This window comes from Physella acuta, unplaced genomic scaffold (assembly GCF_028476545.2).
Source record: "Physella acuta isolate Inbredline_101_S28 unplaced genomic scaffold, ASM2847654v3 ptg000465l, whole genome shotgun sequence".
In the NCBI taxonomy this organism is placed as follows: Eukaryota; Metazoa; Mollusca; class Gastropoda; family Physidae; genus Physella; species Physella acuta.
The window spans coordinates 153,304-171,933 of record NW_026731984.1 but is presented as its reverse complement, the minus strand read 5'-3'; the positions used below and the strand labels follow the sequence as shown (position 1 = coordinate 171,933).

At 36.3% G+C, this 18,630-nt stretch overlaps 1 protein-coding gene across 3 annotated transcripts; it reads right to left on the bottom strand.

Annotated features, from left to right (window-relative positions):
• Positions 1-1,398: 1,398 nt before the first annotated feature.
• Positions 1,399-18,223, bottom strand: LOC131943715 (ras-related GTP-binding protein C). Of its 3 annotated transcripts, none has more exons than XM_059303928.1 (11): positions 17,978-18,223; positions 15,806-15,896; positions 8,168-8,307; positions 7,726-7,820; positions 7,320-7,453; positions 6,719-6,918; positions 6,128-6,242; positions 5,513-5,655; positions 4,925-4,948; positions 3,700-3,839; positions 1,399-3,296 (listed from the first exon to the last, which is right to left on the bottom strand). In XM_059303928.1, exons 2-11 carry the CDS (start codon positions 15,806-15,808, stop codon positions 3,064-3,066), a joined length of 1,227 nt encoding a protein of 408 aa, XP_059159911.1. In that variant the 5' UTR covers positions 15,809-15,896; positions 17,978-18,223; the 3' UTR covers positions 1,399-3,063. The 3 variants fall into 3 exon arrangements, with proteins under 3 accessions (XP_059159911.1, XP_059159912.1, XP_059159913.1); XM_059303929.1 differs by having other exon boundaries at positions 18,168-18,221; XM_059303930.1 differs by lacking the exon at positions 4,925-4,948.
• Between the last annotated feature and the right edge of the window lie 407 nt (positions 18,224-18,630).

The window sequence follows — 18,630 nt, the reverse complement described above, 5'->3', positions numbered from 1 at the left end:
GTTCTTAGTTTCACAGATATTGGGGATAGTGTAGTCAGTGTTATCTTTTTTTTTGGATGCACACTCAGATTTGTATACCTACCCCTTTTCTGCAGGAGGAAAATTCATAGTTTTTTTTTTTAATTTATGGTAGTATTTCCGGGAATTAGATGTCACTCAGGAGAGTGAAGAAAACTCATAAATATTGCAACATTATTCTTATTTAAACAATTTCTTTCAACTACCAGGGAATAGTCTGGTATGGAAAGCTATTCTGTCATTATATTTCTAAGCGCCTCTGGGACAGTGTTTGGATGGGAGAGCATTTGATAGCTAACTCGTTCCAGGCAGAGATGGCTCATCAGCAACCCATCTAGGAGAGAAGACAACATTAAACAACTACAGACTTACAAATTAATTTTGGGTGGACAAAGGATATGGAAGCACTAAATTGAATAGAACGGTAGGCAGAGGTCATTATAAATGGGCCACATATGGTGCAAAGTATGTTGACACACCATACTAGTGTTGGATCTCACCTTCGATAATACTATTTTAACCAGAAAAATAATACATCTTTACTACTTAGTGCAGTATGTATGCTCAACACTGAAATTTTTGGTAGTTCAATTCAATACCTGGCCTTACATTTTAAATTTACTTTTAAGTTTTAGATCAGTTAACCACTTAACACAATTGTGTGGAACACCTGCACAGTCTACCTGTTGAGTTGCTGCCATTGTATTCTGCGGAAATGCTCTAGTTTCATGCCAAGCGTTGGATTGTTTCCAATGTGAAAGATCAGGATGTGAGGTTGACCTTTAGACAAACTTGGCAAAGGCATGCTGGGTTCTGTGTTGAAGTATGCCAGTAAAGGGTTTTTTTACTTCCCAGTAGAGAAGGGGGGGAGTAAATAAGTGACCCTAGTTGCACATGTATAAAAAAAAAAGCTTCACTACTTAATGGGTATTTCAATATTTTAAAAAAAAAAGTATAAAGTACTGGAGGTTTTACACCAGTGTGTCAGAGACATCCAGTAACAAACTATAACATATGTGGCTGGTAAGATGGTTTAAATGATTATAGTTACAGGATTATTGGTACGATGGTTTAAATGATTACAGTTATAGGATTATTGGTAAGATGGTTAAAATGATTATAGTGATACGATTTGCTATACCATTTAAGTTGGGTATTGAGCGGTGCTGTTTACAAGCCACTTTTGCACAGAATGAAATTGAAGAAATAGCTACAAGAATAAAACAACCATCTAAAATATGACTAGATATAAACGGTCAGGAAAGACTAGAAATATACCTGAAGTGCTAGATACAAATCTGATTCCAAATGTGTGAATAGCTTTAACTTTAAATTAACATTTTCTCTGATTATACAAGCAAACCATAAAATTTTATTAAACATTTTATTAATGCAAATTTTATTTATTATTCATGAAAACATTAAAAAATTTAAAAGCATCAATTGCCAGCGCTCAGCATGCATTAAATAGGTCACATACATCTTATCAACACTCATTGGTTATGTGCAAACATATTATCAAGGGAGGTAAGACAACATACATGCAGACAAGAGTTAACAGCCCCTAAATCTTTCTTGTGCCCTTGTCAAAAATTGCACTAAAAAGTCATAAGAAATAGAAAACACAAATTACAGCTGCAACATCTGATACACTTGCATAAAAAATAATTCAATCATTCATTCTCTTAAAACAATATTTCAAGGTTTATTTTAAAAATTAACTACAGGTATCTAATACACCTGTCCTAGGGTAGTGAAGAAAAATCTGTACAAAAGGGGAAACAACTTCTGAAAAGGCAGGAAAACTTCTAACATATTTTATCATATTTTCTTAATCACAATATAAATTGTTATTTCTTGCTACTTAACTTACTCCTTCAACACAATATTCACCATTTTTAAAACACCGTACTTATGGTCTCATCCTTGTATTAGTATAAAACATGCAGTGATTGCTCTTAATTAAAAAAACAAACTTCAATAAATCACATCTTGATCTTACAAGCTGCCAATGTTTTCTTATTTAAAGACATTTAAAACAAACTTTTTTCAAGAAACTGGATAAAAATAGGGCACAAACCTAGAGCAAACATGAAAAAACAAAAAAACAAAAATCAAGCATACTCACTCTGCATTAAAAACAAAACACAAGTTATAAATTAAACATCAGCAGAATTTACTGTTCAGCTGACTAAGTTTATGAAAAACATGGTGAAGAAAAACATTCTGTTGCTTTGCACACAAGAGAGCTTTTAAAAATGTAAAAGTTGAACTCATCTAAGAAAGTAATGCACATGCCAGTGAGTCCTTTGTATTTGTGAACCTAATTCTTATACAAACAATTAAACCAGCACAGAAGGCTTAATAATTAATTCAATCATTATGTGACTAATCTGACTTAAACCCAACAGACCTTTATCAAAGCACATTTTATGCTAGAGTTACTTATAACAACAGAATTTATTATTCAATAAATTAAAACCATAAAGTAAAATTTTAAAATCATATGCAAGGGACATAATATTTGGACAATTGAATCTATCCCATTTTAATGTAATTAGCAACCTTCAATAGGAAATCCATGTGATGTCTTCTTTGATATCATGTTTTAAAGACATGCATAAGAAACATGCTCGGAAAAATCTGAGATAGCTTTGGGTAATCTGAAATTATGTCTGGACAATCACTACTTAAGTCAAAAAACATTTGTAAACAGAGAGAGGTAAACACATAGGTTTTAGCATTAAAACTGAACAAAGTAAATTTTTTTTTCTCTTTGTTACATCTAAACCAAGAAATTCAGTAAGGTAAAAACAAGTGGCAGCTATAAAGAGAAGCTTATGTAAGCTACTAGTACTAATAAAGCATATTTCTTTCTTCTAGCTCCGGCTTCAAATTCTAGAGTGACAATTCATGAGTGATTTATTGAACTCTTGGCACACACTGTTCCATTTCTAAATTATTATCATCAGAGAACAGAGATTTTAAAATGTAGGTTCATAGAATTGTCATCCATTCACTTGTTGAAAGGATTTAGGAATTCACTTAATCATCATAGTCCTCCTGTAAAACAGAGCCATTTAATAACGAATGTCCAATAGCTCCAGGTATCCCATTTGTTTGTCCAGCCAAAGAAGAGTCCAGCAAGCCGTCAGTTTGTCCATTTACAAGTTGGTCCATCTGTGGATGGCCAGTGCTTTTGTTTGCCTGTTTATTGCGAGCCACAAAAACTTCTTGAATAGCTGCCCGAAAACACTTGAAATTGTACTCAATGATACCTGTTGACAGTTGAACAAAAAAGGTGAAAATCAAACTATAAAAATAGCTTATCGAACTTCTTTAATGAAGTGAATAATTTTTTAGAGACTAAGAGAACTCTTAGCTCATAAAACACGCAACTCAATCTTAACTATCTAATTTAAAAAGGTGATAATTTTTAGACCAATGTAAGACCACTGAAGTAAATAGAATTTTTTTTTATTGCCTGAAACACTGGAAGAGATACTTAAGTGTGGTCACGTTCAGACTTTTGTGACTAGGTTTGAGCCACAGTGTAAGCAGAAATTATGCATAACATAACAGGATTATGACTAGTCCTGCATGTTAACGAAAACAAGCTCATCAAATAAGTTTGATATTTACCAAAGGAAACAAACTAATAAATAAAATGTAATTAGTAACCTCTGTTCTCGCAGCCATCCTCTCTGAGTATACATAAGAGTGCTAAGTGCCGGTTGACCTCCCGAAGAAACAGCACTGTACTGGAGTTTAGTTTGATAAATGAAGCCGACTCATTGTCAAATGCACCATCATCACGAGCACTGTAATAGATATTAGGCTTAAAGTTAAAGGGCCATAATGTGTGACATTTGTTTATGTATACTTTAATTAAGTGTTATTTGCGGTATATTAGCTAACTTATTTTGATAAAAAGATTGAGATAAACTAAAAGTACTAACATGATATTTTTTTAATGTATATTTTTCACATTATTTCTAGTAAGTTATTAATTTTACTGAAAATACATTTTTAAATCATTTCAGATATTATTTCCTATCTATTTCATTCCATAAACAAAACAAAAATATTGTAACCACAATTCAAAGGGGGAAAGTACTGGATTTGTAGGAAAATTTTAAACTACAAGCTCTGTCAATCTGCAGTAAAGAGCTGCAGTTTGTGTTGCAAGACACTAAAAGTGGAAACAGCAAATCATCAAAGCAAAGTGAAAAGGTATTTGTTGGGTAAGAGAAAAACATGGCTCTATTTTAGGAAACAATTTGCCCAAAATAATTAATTAATAATCCCATTATATTCTATTTACCCAAGTTGTTTTTTTTATAACATTCTATAAATGCTAGAAAGCATATTTTTATACTAATAATAGCAGCTTGTTTTTTACAGCACTTTAAGTCACGTGTGAACTGTCTTAAACAGTGCGTACAATTTTAAGTTGTATTTATTATTCTGATTACTAACTTGACTATCCATTAAAGAATTATAAAGTGAATAAGACAGTGAATAGTATTTCTTAATTAAAGAAACCAAATTTCAATCTAAAAAACATAGGGTGTTGCAAGCATACATCAAAGAACACAAATCTTTGAACACAATAAAGGGGGTCTAAAAACACCTTTCTTCTTTTGAAGTGACTTTAGTGTATTCAGATGTATGTTCATTCATTCACAATAAAAAAAAAATTTCAAGAGTCAGGCCTAGAGCTCAGAGCTTAAGAAAAAATTGGTATCATCAAGCAAAAGAAATATAAGAAACAGTATAAAACATATGCTTTTAAACCATCAGAATTATCATTTCTATGATTCTAAATGAAAAGAAGTAATTTTTAAAGCCGTGAGAGATGCAAGGTGAAAACTGTAGGGGTGTTGCCATAAAACGTTAATATTACCGACTAAGCAGACCGTCTCTGACACTAGGAGCAAAACACACACAGTACTTAAATGCATTCATTATTTCATTAATGTAGTGTTATTTTACTACTTATAAACAATTAAATGCATTCAATGATTTGCCAATGTAGCGTTATTTTACTACTTATAAACAATTAAATGCATTCAATATTTCATCAATGTAGTGCTATCTTACTACTTGATACAACTTAAATGCAAAAACTATTTCAATAATGTAATGTTATCTTACTTACTACTTTATACAACTTATTTCATTAATGTTGCATAACTAAAAAACATTGTAAACTAACACTATATAAGCATTATTTCATACAGTATAATCTGATGCTGTATAGATAAAAAAAAACAGTCTTTAAGTAAAGATGCAAGCAGGCAAATTTACGTTAACTTTTAATAACACCAATCAAAAAGTTATTGCAGTCTCAACTACTTTAACTGAGATGAAAAAATTATAAAATCTTCGCATAAGGACAAACAAAAACATATCTACAAGCAAATACACAACACAAAACTACATCCTTAGAATTTCAAAAAAAAAAAAAAATGTCAGGAACCTCAAAACATACCCGTATATACAAGACATATCTATGACAACGTCAATCATATCGCAGCACAATTCGTAACATTGCATATCAACTGGTGAACTGTCTGTGGCGATGTAAATTTTACTAACGACATCAAAGAGGAAAGCCTTCTCAATTTTTGAGTTCTGTAATAAGCAATCATTAAAAATTACTTATAACTACCAAAATAATTTGTTTTTGTTTTATGTAGTGATGTATTTTAATCTAATGTAGTTCTAATTTTAATATTAAAGCCAAACATTTTTTTGATAATTAATAATAAATATTTTAAATAACTAGTAGACATTTCGACCATTCGATATAACATATATTGGTTTTACTTATAATTACAAGAAAAAATAGAAGTACAATTTGTAAATGTAGAGACATTCAGGAAAAAACAAGTTTTAAAATCTTAGCTGAAAAAAAATGTAATGCCAAAATAAATTTTAAAAAATTTTTTATAGTGTGTTGTTTGGGAAAGATTTGGGGGTGGGGTGGCGATATAAATGGTAACAAATCCATTTAACAATTAATCTAAAATTAAAACATTTTTTAGACAGAACAAAAGCAGCATTATGCCGAAGTATCTGCTTTAAATTTTAATAGTAGGCTTACAGAGATGACAATGTCCAACAGGTTCTCCAGAACAGCCAGCTGGGGGATCAGCTTCTGCACAACCTTGCTGAAGGCTTCAAATATTGAGTGGTCGTAGATGCTGGTTAAGTGAAAACTGGGAAGAACAAAACATCAGCTGTTGATCAGTCAGTCAAATGTGCTTACAGAAAAAAAGTAACAGCCCTTTCGGACTTTGCGGTCAATAAAGTTGAGTAAGATGAAGTAGAGTTCACCTGTTTCTGTGATCTCAGCATGTGAAAAGATAGTTTAATCAGTTCTATGCCTAGCTGCCTTAATTTCCCCAAGTCAGGTACCCATCAGAGCTGGGTAAACTCAAGGGCATCCTTAGGACTGATGTACTAGGTTCTGAACCCTAACCTTACGGGTTAGCAGTCGAGTGCTCTACCACTTTGCCAAGCTGCCCCAATGTGTTTACAAGAGACCAAACGCAGGCATGGCTCTCATATACAATACCATCATCCTAAATCTTTATAATCTTAATCTGCCACAGCCAGGAAACTAGTGCAAAAAGAAAAACCACTATAATGTTATCCTGGATTAGGGAGAAAGATCAGTAGAGTGGGGGTCTACCTCAGTCTGATATTATCCATCCCCGCGTCTGCTAGCTCATCTGTTGCTCTCTGCAGAATGTCTCTCTGTGTTTCTATCTTGTTGTCATCAGACAGCCCATCCACTTTGTGGATAAAAACTTCAAATTTTATATTCTCATTAATTTTATGGGCACGGGTCACTGCCATCTGTAATCTGGATAATGCTTCCATGTAGTCATCCTAAATTAAAGTGACATTATAAGCTTTAAAAATATAGCCTAAATATAAGTGACGTTATTAGCTTTAGAAATATAGCCTAAATATAAGTGACGTTATTAAAAATATAGCCTAAATATAAGTGACGTTATTAGCTTCAGAAATATAGCCTAAATATAAGTGACGTTATTAGCTTTAAAAATATACCTCATAAGTGGTTAAAAATAATAAACAATATTCCCTTTTGAAAATACTAACATTTTATTAACTTTTTTTCTTTAAACTCCAACTATTACTAGTTTTACATTTGTTATGTTAATAAATTTTACTATATTTCCTTTCATACATCTAAGGGGAAACCAATCTGGTATTTCATTTAGGGGGAGTAATCAGTTCAATTTTTGTTTAAAAAGTGTGTTTTTTACCTGAGCATCAATAACAAAAATTAGGGCGCCACATCCACCAAAGATATATTCAGAGTCGAAGGCAGCATCGAAGAAATCAATTTGGCCAGGAATATCCCAGATTTGAAACTGGACAAATGATGAATTGGAAATATCTGCAGTGGGAAAACATCATGAATGGTTTCAAAACACAGTCATAAGAATTATTATACTCTTCTTAAATAATTTTATCAGCATAAATTTGCAGTATTACTCTGGTGGATAATTCCTCAGAAAGACTATGTCATTTTTTAATGAGTTTGGGAAAGAAAATTTTTAACACTACCCATTTAATTACTAAAATTCAAAGCAATAATCTTTTTACAATATCAGAGTTTAGCTTATTATATAACTCAATTGTTCATACAACAACCCTCTGGTGACCTACCATCTTTGACAATTTTATTGGTACTCTCCAGGAACAAAGTCTCATTGGGTGACACTTTATGGAAGACAACCTTTTGTATTGATGACTTGCCACTTCTGAAACAACAAGGGAAAATTATTACAGCCCAGACAAAAAAGAAAGGAAAAAAAAAGTTGTAAGCACCCTTTCTTTTACTAACAACACCAGAAAGTGTTGCATTAACAAAGCGTAAACTAAGACTTCTAAAATAATATGGGGCAAGTAAAATAGAGTTCACCTGTTTTTGTTACCTCTGCATATGAAGGGATGGGATAGTGTGGTCAGTACTATGCCCATCAGAGCTAGGTGGAATGTTTATGGACTTGAACCCAGATTTAAACTTGGGTTAGCAGTGGTACGGCAATAAAATAATATTCTAACCCTTAATATGAAGTCAACAAAGAGCATGTAAACAAAGACTCACCTTCTAAGTCCCATCAACAAAATCCTTGGCTTCTCATCCCCAGGACTCACTGCTCCTTCGATGTCAGTCTCTTCAGGTCCATAACCAAACCCTTTGGGGAATGACCCCACATATGTGCCTGCTTGATCGTCCACAAAGGACTGGAACATAGAACAAAAGATACTTTCATTTAATGTTATAGCTTATTTACAATTTAACTTCTCCTATACCTTAAGAACAATGCAAGCAATTTCCATTGTATGTATTTTCATAATGATGAAAGACAATGGCAATAGTATATAACACATTTGTAGTTGATTCTTTTAACTAGACCTTTTTTACCAAATTATTTGTAGGCATGCATTTAAACAGTTTCAAACTCAATAACCCTTAATATCCACATTTTCAGCAGATGAATAATTCCATTCATATCCATACACAGCTAGAAAACAGATCACATGAATGACTACCCAAACTCCATGAAATACACTCATTTAAAAAGCATACACAAAGAAATTCCACATATAACAAGTAAAACTATCAATATTCACAGATTGAAATGCTGCATACTCAATGACAACACAAACAGAAATATACACATCTCACTGAAACATTAGGCCTAAGACTGAAGAAGAACAAAGAAATACTGGGCCAACTGGGAATAGGCCTATATTCTCCTTATTCTCCAGTCAATTCTAAATGAGAAGAAACAGAAACATTGGGCAGACTGAGCACCATTCTATCCAGCCTAAAGAAGAAAAAGCTGATGGTTGTTCCCCATCAACGTGGGCGGTATATAGGTAAACATTGCTCAAACCTGGTAGGAGAAGGGATTGTGTATGGCTATGGGTTGGGACACCCTGATCTTAGGTCGGCCCCGGCCGTCGTACATGGTCGTCTGCTCCAGGTCTGGGAACCTTGAGGAAATGTGGCTGTGGCTCCCGCCGTGGAAGCAGGTCGGGCACTCGACGACCTGCGCGCTCTCCATGGACGGGTCTCTGGGCAGGAAGGCGCGGATGTAGAACTCGGCGGGGGTGTACAGCGGGGAGTCGCCGATGATGAGGGCCCCGCCGTAGTACAGCTGCTCTTCCTCCTCCGTCACGGCCTGGGTGGTTCGGGTGGGACCCCAAAAATAGCCCGCTTCATCGTCCTCCAACATAGCTCGGGGGAGCCCGTAATAGTACGACTTTTCGTCATCTTCCGTCATAACTCGGGGGACACAGTAATAGAACGGCTTTTTATCGTCGCCTTCCGCCATAGCTCGGGGGCTCACGTGTCAAGAAATAATAAACAAGCCACGCCTTGTTAGGGAGGGGATGAGGCTAAACAATACAATCTTCTCGTCGACCAGGTGGTGTATCCGTCTATCTATTCACAACATTGACGTGAGCGTCTCGCGACTGACCACGGCCTATTGTGTCCAGATAAACCAGAGGCGCCCACTACCCAATCCAGTGGTCGGCTTATCTGTGACGACAATGGGGAGATGCGGCTGACCAAAGCACACTCTGTACAGGTGGGTAGGTCAGGTCTAGGCGAGGTTACGTAACATCTTGTTCGCAGATAAACTTAGGTGTCAAACCACCCCCACCCCACCCCCTAAGTCCACCACATCTATTAACGTGGTCAACATCAGGTCACGTGACGATAAGCTGGACTACATGACGATAAGCTGGACTATTCTCATCAACAAGAGGATCGAAGAATTAAACAAAGACTACAGCCCTTGAGTGTAAAGTAAAGAGACACATGACAATGCTTTAAAAAGACGCGTGTAATAGTAATACTTACATCAAATCGTCATTAAGGTAAAACCAACATTCTTCCATACAAGGTATTTCCCGCTTACCCGGTGGATTAGCTAGAGCTTAAAATCTAAGACTACCGCCATATCCCCATCATCAACTTCATTTTTCTATCTTTTCAATTCAGCACTACCTTGATTTTAATAATATGTTCGGTTGTTGTTTTTTTTTTAATATCGCCCGACTATGTGTGCCTACACAAACTGGCTGTCCGCCTCAAAGGGGCGCCACTCTCTAGACAACTGGTCTAAAAAAACTACCTGACAGCCTAACTATTTCAAGTTCTAATTTAGCCGGACAAATCACGTTTGACCAAAGTGAAGCCCTATAACTTAAAATATTTTAAACCACACCCCCACACCAAGACCCCCTAAAGACATATTTATTTCACTCCAGCACTTTCTCGCTCATCCATTGATAAAAGTCAACCAAACCCTTTTAATAATACACAGCAGTTTATATATTATTATTCAAGCGTCAACATCAATGTACCCAATAAAGCGTGTTCAGCCCCCTCCCGATTCAACCCCGGCCACACTACTGCAGTACACAGAGTAAAACGGGTAGCCTGTCGCAAGTTTGTTGTTCACAGTTCATCTGTCAACATTTGGCTACGTTCTCATAACAATCTGATACTTAATCTCCGTAAAGCAAATGTTCTTTTGGTCTCGTGGGTCTCCGCATCATGTTGGCAGTCAAATTGTATTCTGCTCTAAAAAATGTCAGAAAGAGAAGACAATTTTCTCTCATTACAAGCTTTTACTGAGATAGCAACGCCTGTTGTTTGTTTGTTTTTTTTTTTTTGTGACAAATCTTGTACCTCAATTTTCACCCACTTCTAATGCACTGATTTCGTTCAAACTTTACAGATACCTTCTTCTTTAATGACAATGCGTGAATTTCATTTTTTTAAATCTAGTTAAAAGGACAATTAGCCATTAAATTTTAAATTAAAAACGTCTAAATTTAGTAACAAATCTCAAGCGTCAGTCTGTTTACAACGTTGAACAGACACGGATGGTTGATTCCTAGTCTGCGCGTCGACCATGACCCAATTAGTTGAAGATGGCTGTCTTTTGTCAGGTTTTAACGCAAATATGTTTAGTCTTAGACTATGTAGTGTCAATGTCATTTACAACGAATGACTAAAAAGTGGAAACTAAAAATCAAATATAAAAAATTCTTTGTATTAGCAAGCTTTTAAATGCGATGAAAATAAGAAAATACAACAAACTTGCTTTCTTAAATAAAAAGCTTTGATCGCTAAAATATGTTCGAGAACTCATGAGAAAGGTCATCAACAGATGGTTTTGAGTCTTCAACTAGAACAGGGTTCTCCAAATTTTCAGTCCGAGGGCCGCATTAACTATTAAATTTTAGTTCGGGTGCCAGTTTTTCCAGACATGTGATTTTTCTGGGCAAAGTTTCTCAGCCATCACCAACAAACGATTTTTCCTTGGACAAAAAGATCTCCGCGGGCCGGATGAGAGGACTTCGCGGGCCGCAGTTTGGAGACCCCTGAACTAGAAGGTAGTAACCCCCCTTCCCCGAACTTATGTGGACGGGCATTAGAACAGGGGCAGTTGAAGTCTAAAGAACTCGCCATGTATACCCATAAGCCTTGGACAGGAGGCTATTTATAACAAGACCGGAAGAAGACTCATGACAACAACTGACATAACCTAGGCATTGGACGAGGGAGAGCAACTCCATAGTCTGAACCGAGAGCCTCCTGCAAGACGCAATATGGCGGTGGAACTGCTTTCTGTTGAGACACTTTCTTGCTTGTGGCAGCGATGTGCTGAAGAGTGAACAACGCCGGTTATGACTCGACACACAACAAAATCTTGTCTTGTCCAATGTGGTCTATCAGCAAGCACCAGTATAAGATGTTCAACTCACTATTCCTGTAGTTGAGCCACCATCTTGCTTGTGGCAGAGATGGGCCAAAGAGTGAACTACTCCTCCGGTTCTGATCTCGACACAGACACGCAACACAAACGTAAGCCTTGTCCAATACAATCACTGTGGGCTATGAGCCAGCACCAGTATAAGATGTTCAACTCGCTATTCCTGTAGTTGAGCCACCATCTTGTTTGTGGTAGCGATGGGCCGAAGAATGACTCGACACTGTGGGCTGTGAGCCAGCACCAGTTTAAAATGTTCAACTCACTATTGGTGTAGTTGTATTTAGAAGGGAAACTGTTTTATACCAAAGATGGGAAGCATGCATGCTTTGAGGTAGTCTTTTAATGCCGACATACTTCGGTGTAAGGGGGCGCACTTTTGTTGTGGATATGTAACGATTGGATAATGGGAAAGGAGGGGGAGCTAAGGGGCAGCTTTGCGTCATAAAAATTTATAATATATACAGGTTTTTTATATCTTAACTTTTGGTTTACAGGTTTTTACCGCCCCCCCGAACGAAATGAAATTTCTATAATTTATATAGAAAATATATACTTTTAACAGTGTCCGCCCCCCCGAAGAAAGTCTACCGCCCCGCGAAAATTTCAAGTGCCGCCCCCCCCCCCCCCCCCCCCCCCCCCGGAGAAAAAAGTCTGGAAGAAACACTGGGTACCATCATGAAACATAAAACAGTGTCAGTGTTAGACATTCAATGATGCGCAACCAGTCCCACTGCACACATGTAATAAGTTCAACCATGTGTAAATGACAGTTAAGTACAAGTCAATATGTAACGCATTACATGGGGTAACATTAGATCAGGATCTACTCCCCCCCCCCCTGACACTGACACACATTTACTTCCTGTAAGATTATCCATGATGCAATTTGGCAATGTGTACTGCAATGTTTATTCTATTCAAAGTTTAAATTCAAACAAATGATACACCAATTAAACAAACACACTAAACAACTGATACACCAATCAAAGTCACAGTAAAGTGTAAAATTTAATGTATCATAAATCAGGTAATCATTCACCCCACAAGTCACAGTTCATCACAGAACATATACAAACATCAGCAACACACCCTAAAACACATACATACATAAATTAGCAACACATCTTAACATGCCTAAAACTAAAACGTACACATTCTTGTAAATCAGGTACACATAAACAATACATAAAAACATACTTGGTGACTGATTCTAAAAAAAAAATGTCTTCAATTATTCAATACAAATTGACCCTTAACTAATTAATCTATTTATATCGTCCAATCACCTAATCCTAGAGTAACCATCATGATATACTTAAGCTTGTACCAAAGCAGGTCAATGACTGATAACACTATCAGCTAACAGCTGGTGAAACTTTGATATCACAAGTGAGAGTGTAACATCTAAACAGACAGTGACTGGGGGGGGGGGGGGGGGGGGGGGCGGGACACATGGGGTAAGGGAGGTACAACTATGCCCCAAGTTGGTGAAACTCTGATATCACAAGTGAGAGTGTAACATCTAAACAGAGAGTGACTGGGGGGGGGGAGGGGACACATGGGGGTAAGGGAGGTACAACTATGCCCCAAGTTGGTGAAACTCTGATATCACAAGTGAGAGTGTAACATCTAAACAGACAGTGACTGGGGGGGGGGGGGGACACATGGGGGTAAGGGAGGTACAACTATGCCCCAAGTTGGTGAAACTTTGATATCACAAGTGAGAGTGTAACATCTAAATAGACAGTGACTGGGGGGAGGGGACACATGGGGGTAAGGGAGGTACAACTATGCCCCAAGTTGGTGAAACTCTGTTACACAAGTGAGAGTGTAAGATGACATGCAGGTAAGTGGGGTGGTGAAACACTAATATCACCAGTAACATCTAGCCAGATAGTAACTGGGGGTAAGAGGGAACATGGGGGTAAGTCCGCTATCTGCTGAAACAAAACAGTGATACATCTAGCCAGACATAGACCGACGAGGGGGGGGGGGGGGAGAAACATGGGTGTAAGTGGGGTGGGGGATGAAACACTAATATCACCAGTAACATCTAGCCAGATAGTAACTGGGGGTAAGAGGGAACATGGGGGTAAGTCCACTATCTACTGAAACAAAACAGTGATACATCTAGCCAGAAATTGACTGACGAGGGGGGGGGGGGGGGGGGAAACATAGGTGTAAGTGGGGTGGGGGATGAAACACTGATATCACCAGTAACATCTAGCCAGATAGTAACTGGGGGTAAGAGGGAACATGGGGGTAAGTCCACTATCTACTGAAACAAAACAGTGATACATCTAGCCAGACATAGACCGACGAGGGGGGGGGGGGGGGAGAAACATGGGTGTAAGTGGGGTGGGGGATGAAACACTAATATCACCAGTAACATCTAGCCAGATAGTAACTGGGGGTAAGAGGGAACATGGGGGTAAGTCCACTATCTACTGAAACAAAACAGTGATACATCTAGCCAGAAATTGACTGACGAGGGGGGGGGGGGGGGAAACATAGGTGTAAGTGGGGTGGGGGATGAAACACTGATATCACCAGTAACATCTAGCCACCCAGTAACTGGGGGTAAGGGGGCACATTGGGGTAAATCCACTATCTACTGAAACAAAACACTGATACATCTAGCCAGACATTGACTGGGAGAGGGGGCGGGGAGACAACATGGGGGTTATTTGGGGGGTGGGATGAAACACTGATAACACCAGTAACATCTAGCCACCAAGTAACTGGGGGTAAGGGGAAACATTGGGGTAAGTCTACTATCTACTGAAACAAAAACACTGATACCAAAGCTATTGAACTCAATATCACCTGTAGTGAGAGTAACACCAAACCTGATAATGACCTGGTGATAGTACACTGGTCACAAGTATGACCCATAAAGGTAGTCTATATCGTGAACATTACACATCTTCTTCTTTCTTCTTCGTTCTTAATTATTAGTGTTGAAGGGGATCGAGATTTATCTGCCAGTGGGTTTGAACTCGAGACTTTTGTTCGAATTTATCAACCATGAGCTTTTTTTTGCCGACTCGACCACGCTTCTAACACAATTAAGCATTATGTGTCAACTGGTTATGCGCCATTGAGGCCACTGACTCCGATTTCAGCCTGCTTTTCTTTTTGGATTTGCTTCCATAGCCTTTGTCCAACCAAGAACAAACTACAAGGCAGCAGTTGTTTAATTTTGGAGTTGTCTCTCCTAGAAGAGTGGCTGTCCCCAGCTAACGAGCCTCATCTGCCCGAGGGTTCGAACTCGAGACTTTTCAGTTTAGCAACCATGAGCTTTACCGACTCGACCACGCCGACCCTGATAATGACCTGGTGATAGTACACTGGTCACAAGTATGACCCATAAAGGTAGTCTATATTGTGAACATTACGCATAAGAGGGGGGAGGGTTTTTTTGTCCAGGTGATGTGGGGGAGAGGGGTTCAAATTTTCAGTAGTTCCTTTTTTTTAAAAAATATGTCTTCTTATCATACCCCCATGTTTTATTTAGCAACCTCACAAGTGAGTGACTATTACAAGAACAACTGATTTATCATCCCTAGGACTTCATCAGCACACAACATGCTTGAAGTACACAAAAATTAAAAATGTTGGACTTAGCTCAACATATGAATTGACCTCTTATCTTAAAGGTCGTGATATGAAAAAGAAAGGCCATGTGTAACAGAGGCCTGGACAACATAAACACATACACATATAACTTAACACCATACAGACAAAAGAAACTCCACTGTAGTAACTACAAATATATATATTCATTACATGTGCTTTCATAAACAAAACAAAATTACACGTTATTTTGCTATATTGATTAAATATTTTTATTTAATTCAGAAAGCTTTAAAGCAGTATGTTTAATAATGTATGAAAGCAATTATTTGAAATGGAAGTGTAAAAAGAAATAGAAACTCTCTTACCATTTTTACTGTTTAGCTGTTCATGTGATTCTCTCTATTCAGCAAAGAATTACTGTAACTTTTTTAGATACCTTGATAGTTTTCAAGAGATCTGTAAGCAATATAATATAGAATAACTTTTTTTAGGAAGCAATGTCTGATATCTCTGTTGTCTATGATACAAGATAATAACATTGTAAAACACTGGGAATAGCCATTTAATTAGATTATAATTATTAATGCTAGAAAACTAAAAAAAATCTAATATCGACTTCTAAACATCAACAATCAGACCAATGTCAGAAAATGGAATCTTCCAAAAAATAGGTAAGTTAGGTTTAAAGTAGGCCTAATATTGTAATTTCTAGTTTAATGGTTAGAAATAAGGGTTAGAGCTATGATTATATAGTTACAGTGGTACTTTATTTCTGGATTCTAAAATAACAATAACATAAGAGCCTTCTCAGGTGAAAAAAATTTTATACATAAATATAAAATCTTATTCACTTGAGTCTGTCAAATGTTGAGTGATTTCCGGTGACCGGAAGTAGTACTTTACAGCATTTTCAATCTCTTAAAAAACACCAGACTGATTTGTTTAAAACTTTTCACATAGGTCAAGACTCGATAACAATGCCATATGAGATAAAATGTTAGTTAATTAGCTGTTTAAGTCTAATTATATTTTTAAAAGTTTCTTATATGAATTACTCATTTTCTGCTGAATTAAGCCCACATTGTTTACAATCATTTGGTGCGCAATTTTTTTTCCTACTCAATTCTATTCTTTATAAAAATGTAGCCCAAGTATTAAAAAAAAACAATAAAAAATATTTCTATGGTACCATTGCACTAAAAGGGATGCTTTTTGATACCCATGTCCGATAATAGACTATCATAAAATAGGTCTGTTGGGTTGTTAGTTGTAATCTGGACTAATTTTATGGTTAGAAATTAGGGTTAGGCTTATGGTAGTATTGGTAGGACCAGGGTTGGGGTTAGGGACAGGGTTAGCATTGACATTAGTCAGCAATGTATGTATTTAGTTAACTACCCGTAACGTAACACCCCTTTTTTTAAAGATGATTCTATTATCGGACACTGGTATAAAAATTCCCCTTAAGAAAGTTTAGGGGTTTATTTCAGTGTCTGGTTTACTGGTAGTTAACTAAGTAAAATACATACATGGCTTGCTAATGTCAACGCTAACCCTAACCAACACCAAACCCAGTGACCTAGTCTTACTATACGCTTTACCCTAATTTCTATGAAGTGACTACTCTGAAGATTTTTCTCCCCAACGTCTCCACTTAGTCGGCAAAAGATAGCTCTGCGCATGCGCAGTGACCTATGGCTAGGGTTAGAATAAGGGTTAGGGATAGGATTAGGGATAGGATTAGGGTTAGGGATAGGATTAGGGATAGGGTTGGTGTTATAAACACACGCATGCGCAGTACCATCAAAAACATCGCCCCGATGGAAAGTCGTAGTTTCTCTCCATTGCGCATGCATATCTTTTTCCGGCTAGCCTAATTTCTAACCATAAAAGTTAAACTATTCGACATTACTGCAATACTAGGCCTAATAGTAATACACTTAATGAATTAATTTTGGAATAGTCTATGATCAAACATCGATATTGTCAAACATCCAAAAAATAAAATGAAAGTAGGCAGTCCTGAAAATGGGACCAATCAGAAAAGGAAATAAGACAATGTGACTGTGCCCTGTGCATGTGTGAACTCTTACAGGTAGACTCTACACTGCCACTACAGATATAGGCCTAATTAATATTAATTTGCCTAATTAACAATTATCCTAATAATTATAAGAACACTTTCACGTTCAAATTTTTCAATTAGAGCCTATGGACTTGACTTGATTATTAAATTAAATAATAAAATAAATTATTAAATTCATATTTTATTTTTATTATTTACTATTTAGGCCTAATTTTATTATTTTAGTTATTTAGTAGGCCCCCATAATTTATTGTTTTAGTTTTTAGGGCTAAGATTTTCAGATGTTTTTGTTTTGTTGTTTTTTTTTATTGTTTTTGGGGTTTTTTTTACAATCAGTAATACAACCCCAGAGTAGAGTCACTAGACAGTTATTAACTGAGTTTAATGAGTTAAAAAGTCGGTCAATCTTTAAAAAAAACTCCAGCATTCTCGAGTTTCTGTGTTCACTCACCGTGTTTTTCTTTCCTGATCATGTGACTTACGATCTAAAATCTAAATCTATCACTTCCCATATATCTAAATATTCAGTACTTTTATTTACGGCACAATCGTGATTTAAGATAATTAGGGTACTCAAGTAACACAGGGTTACTAAATTATTTAAGGAATCAGTTAGCCTAAAAATAAATAATAAATTTTACTCCGGAATGTTTTATTTTTAACACAACCACAAGCGAGGGCGTGACAATACACTAGAAAAGAATAATTTCCTTTTGTGAATCAAAAACTGTGAATTTTAAAAAGTACAGAAACAAAAAAACTTAAACTACAATATCAATATTATTATTTTTTAACTAGAACTAGATTATATTTTGCCAGAATCTAGTCTATATAAATTATTTAAAAATTCTAATTACTATTTTATTATTACTAGATCTCGCATATTTTGGAAATCCATGGACTATATTAATATTTTTTAGATCTATAGAATGTTTCATTTTATATTATTTTGGTTAAAAATAAAAATGTTCTTAAATGCTGCGCAAATACATTAAAGGTACCAGCATTCCAGCTATTTGAGTAGTAAATTCAGCTTTTAGGAAATACAACTTGTAAGAACAATTGTTGTAAATGTTGAGCTTGCACTATTCTATTGATTTTACT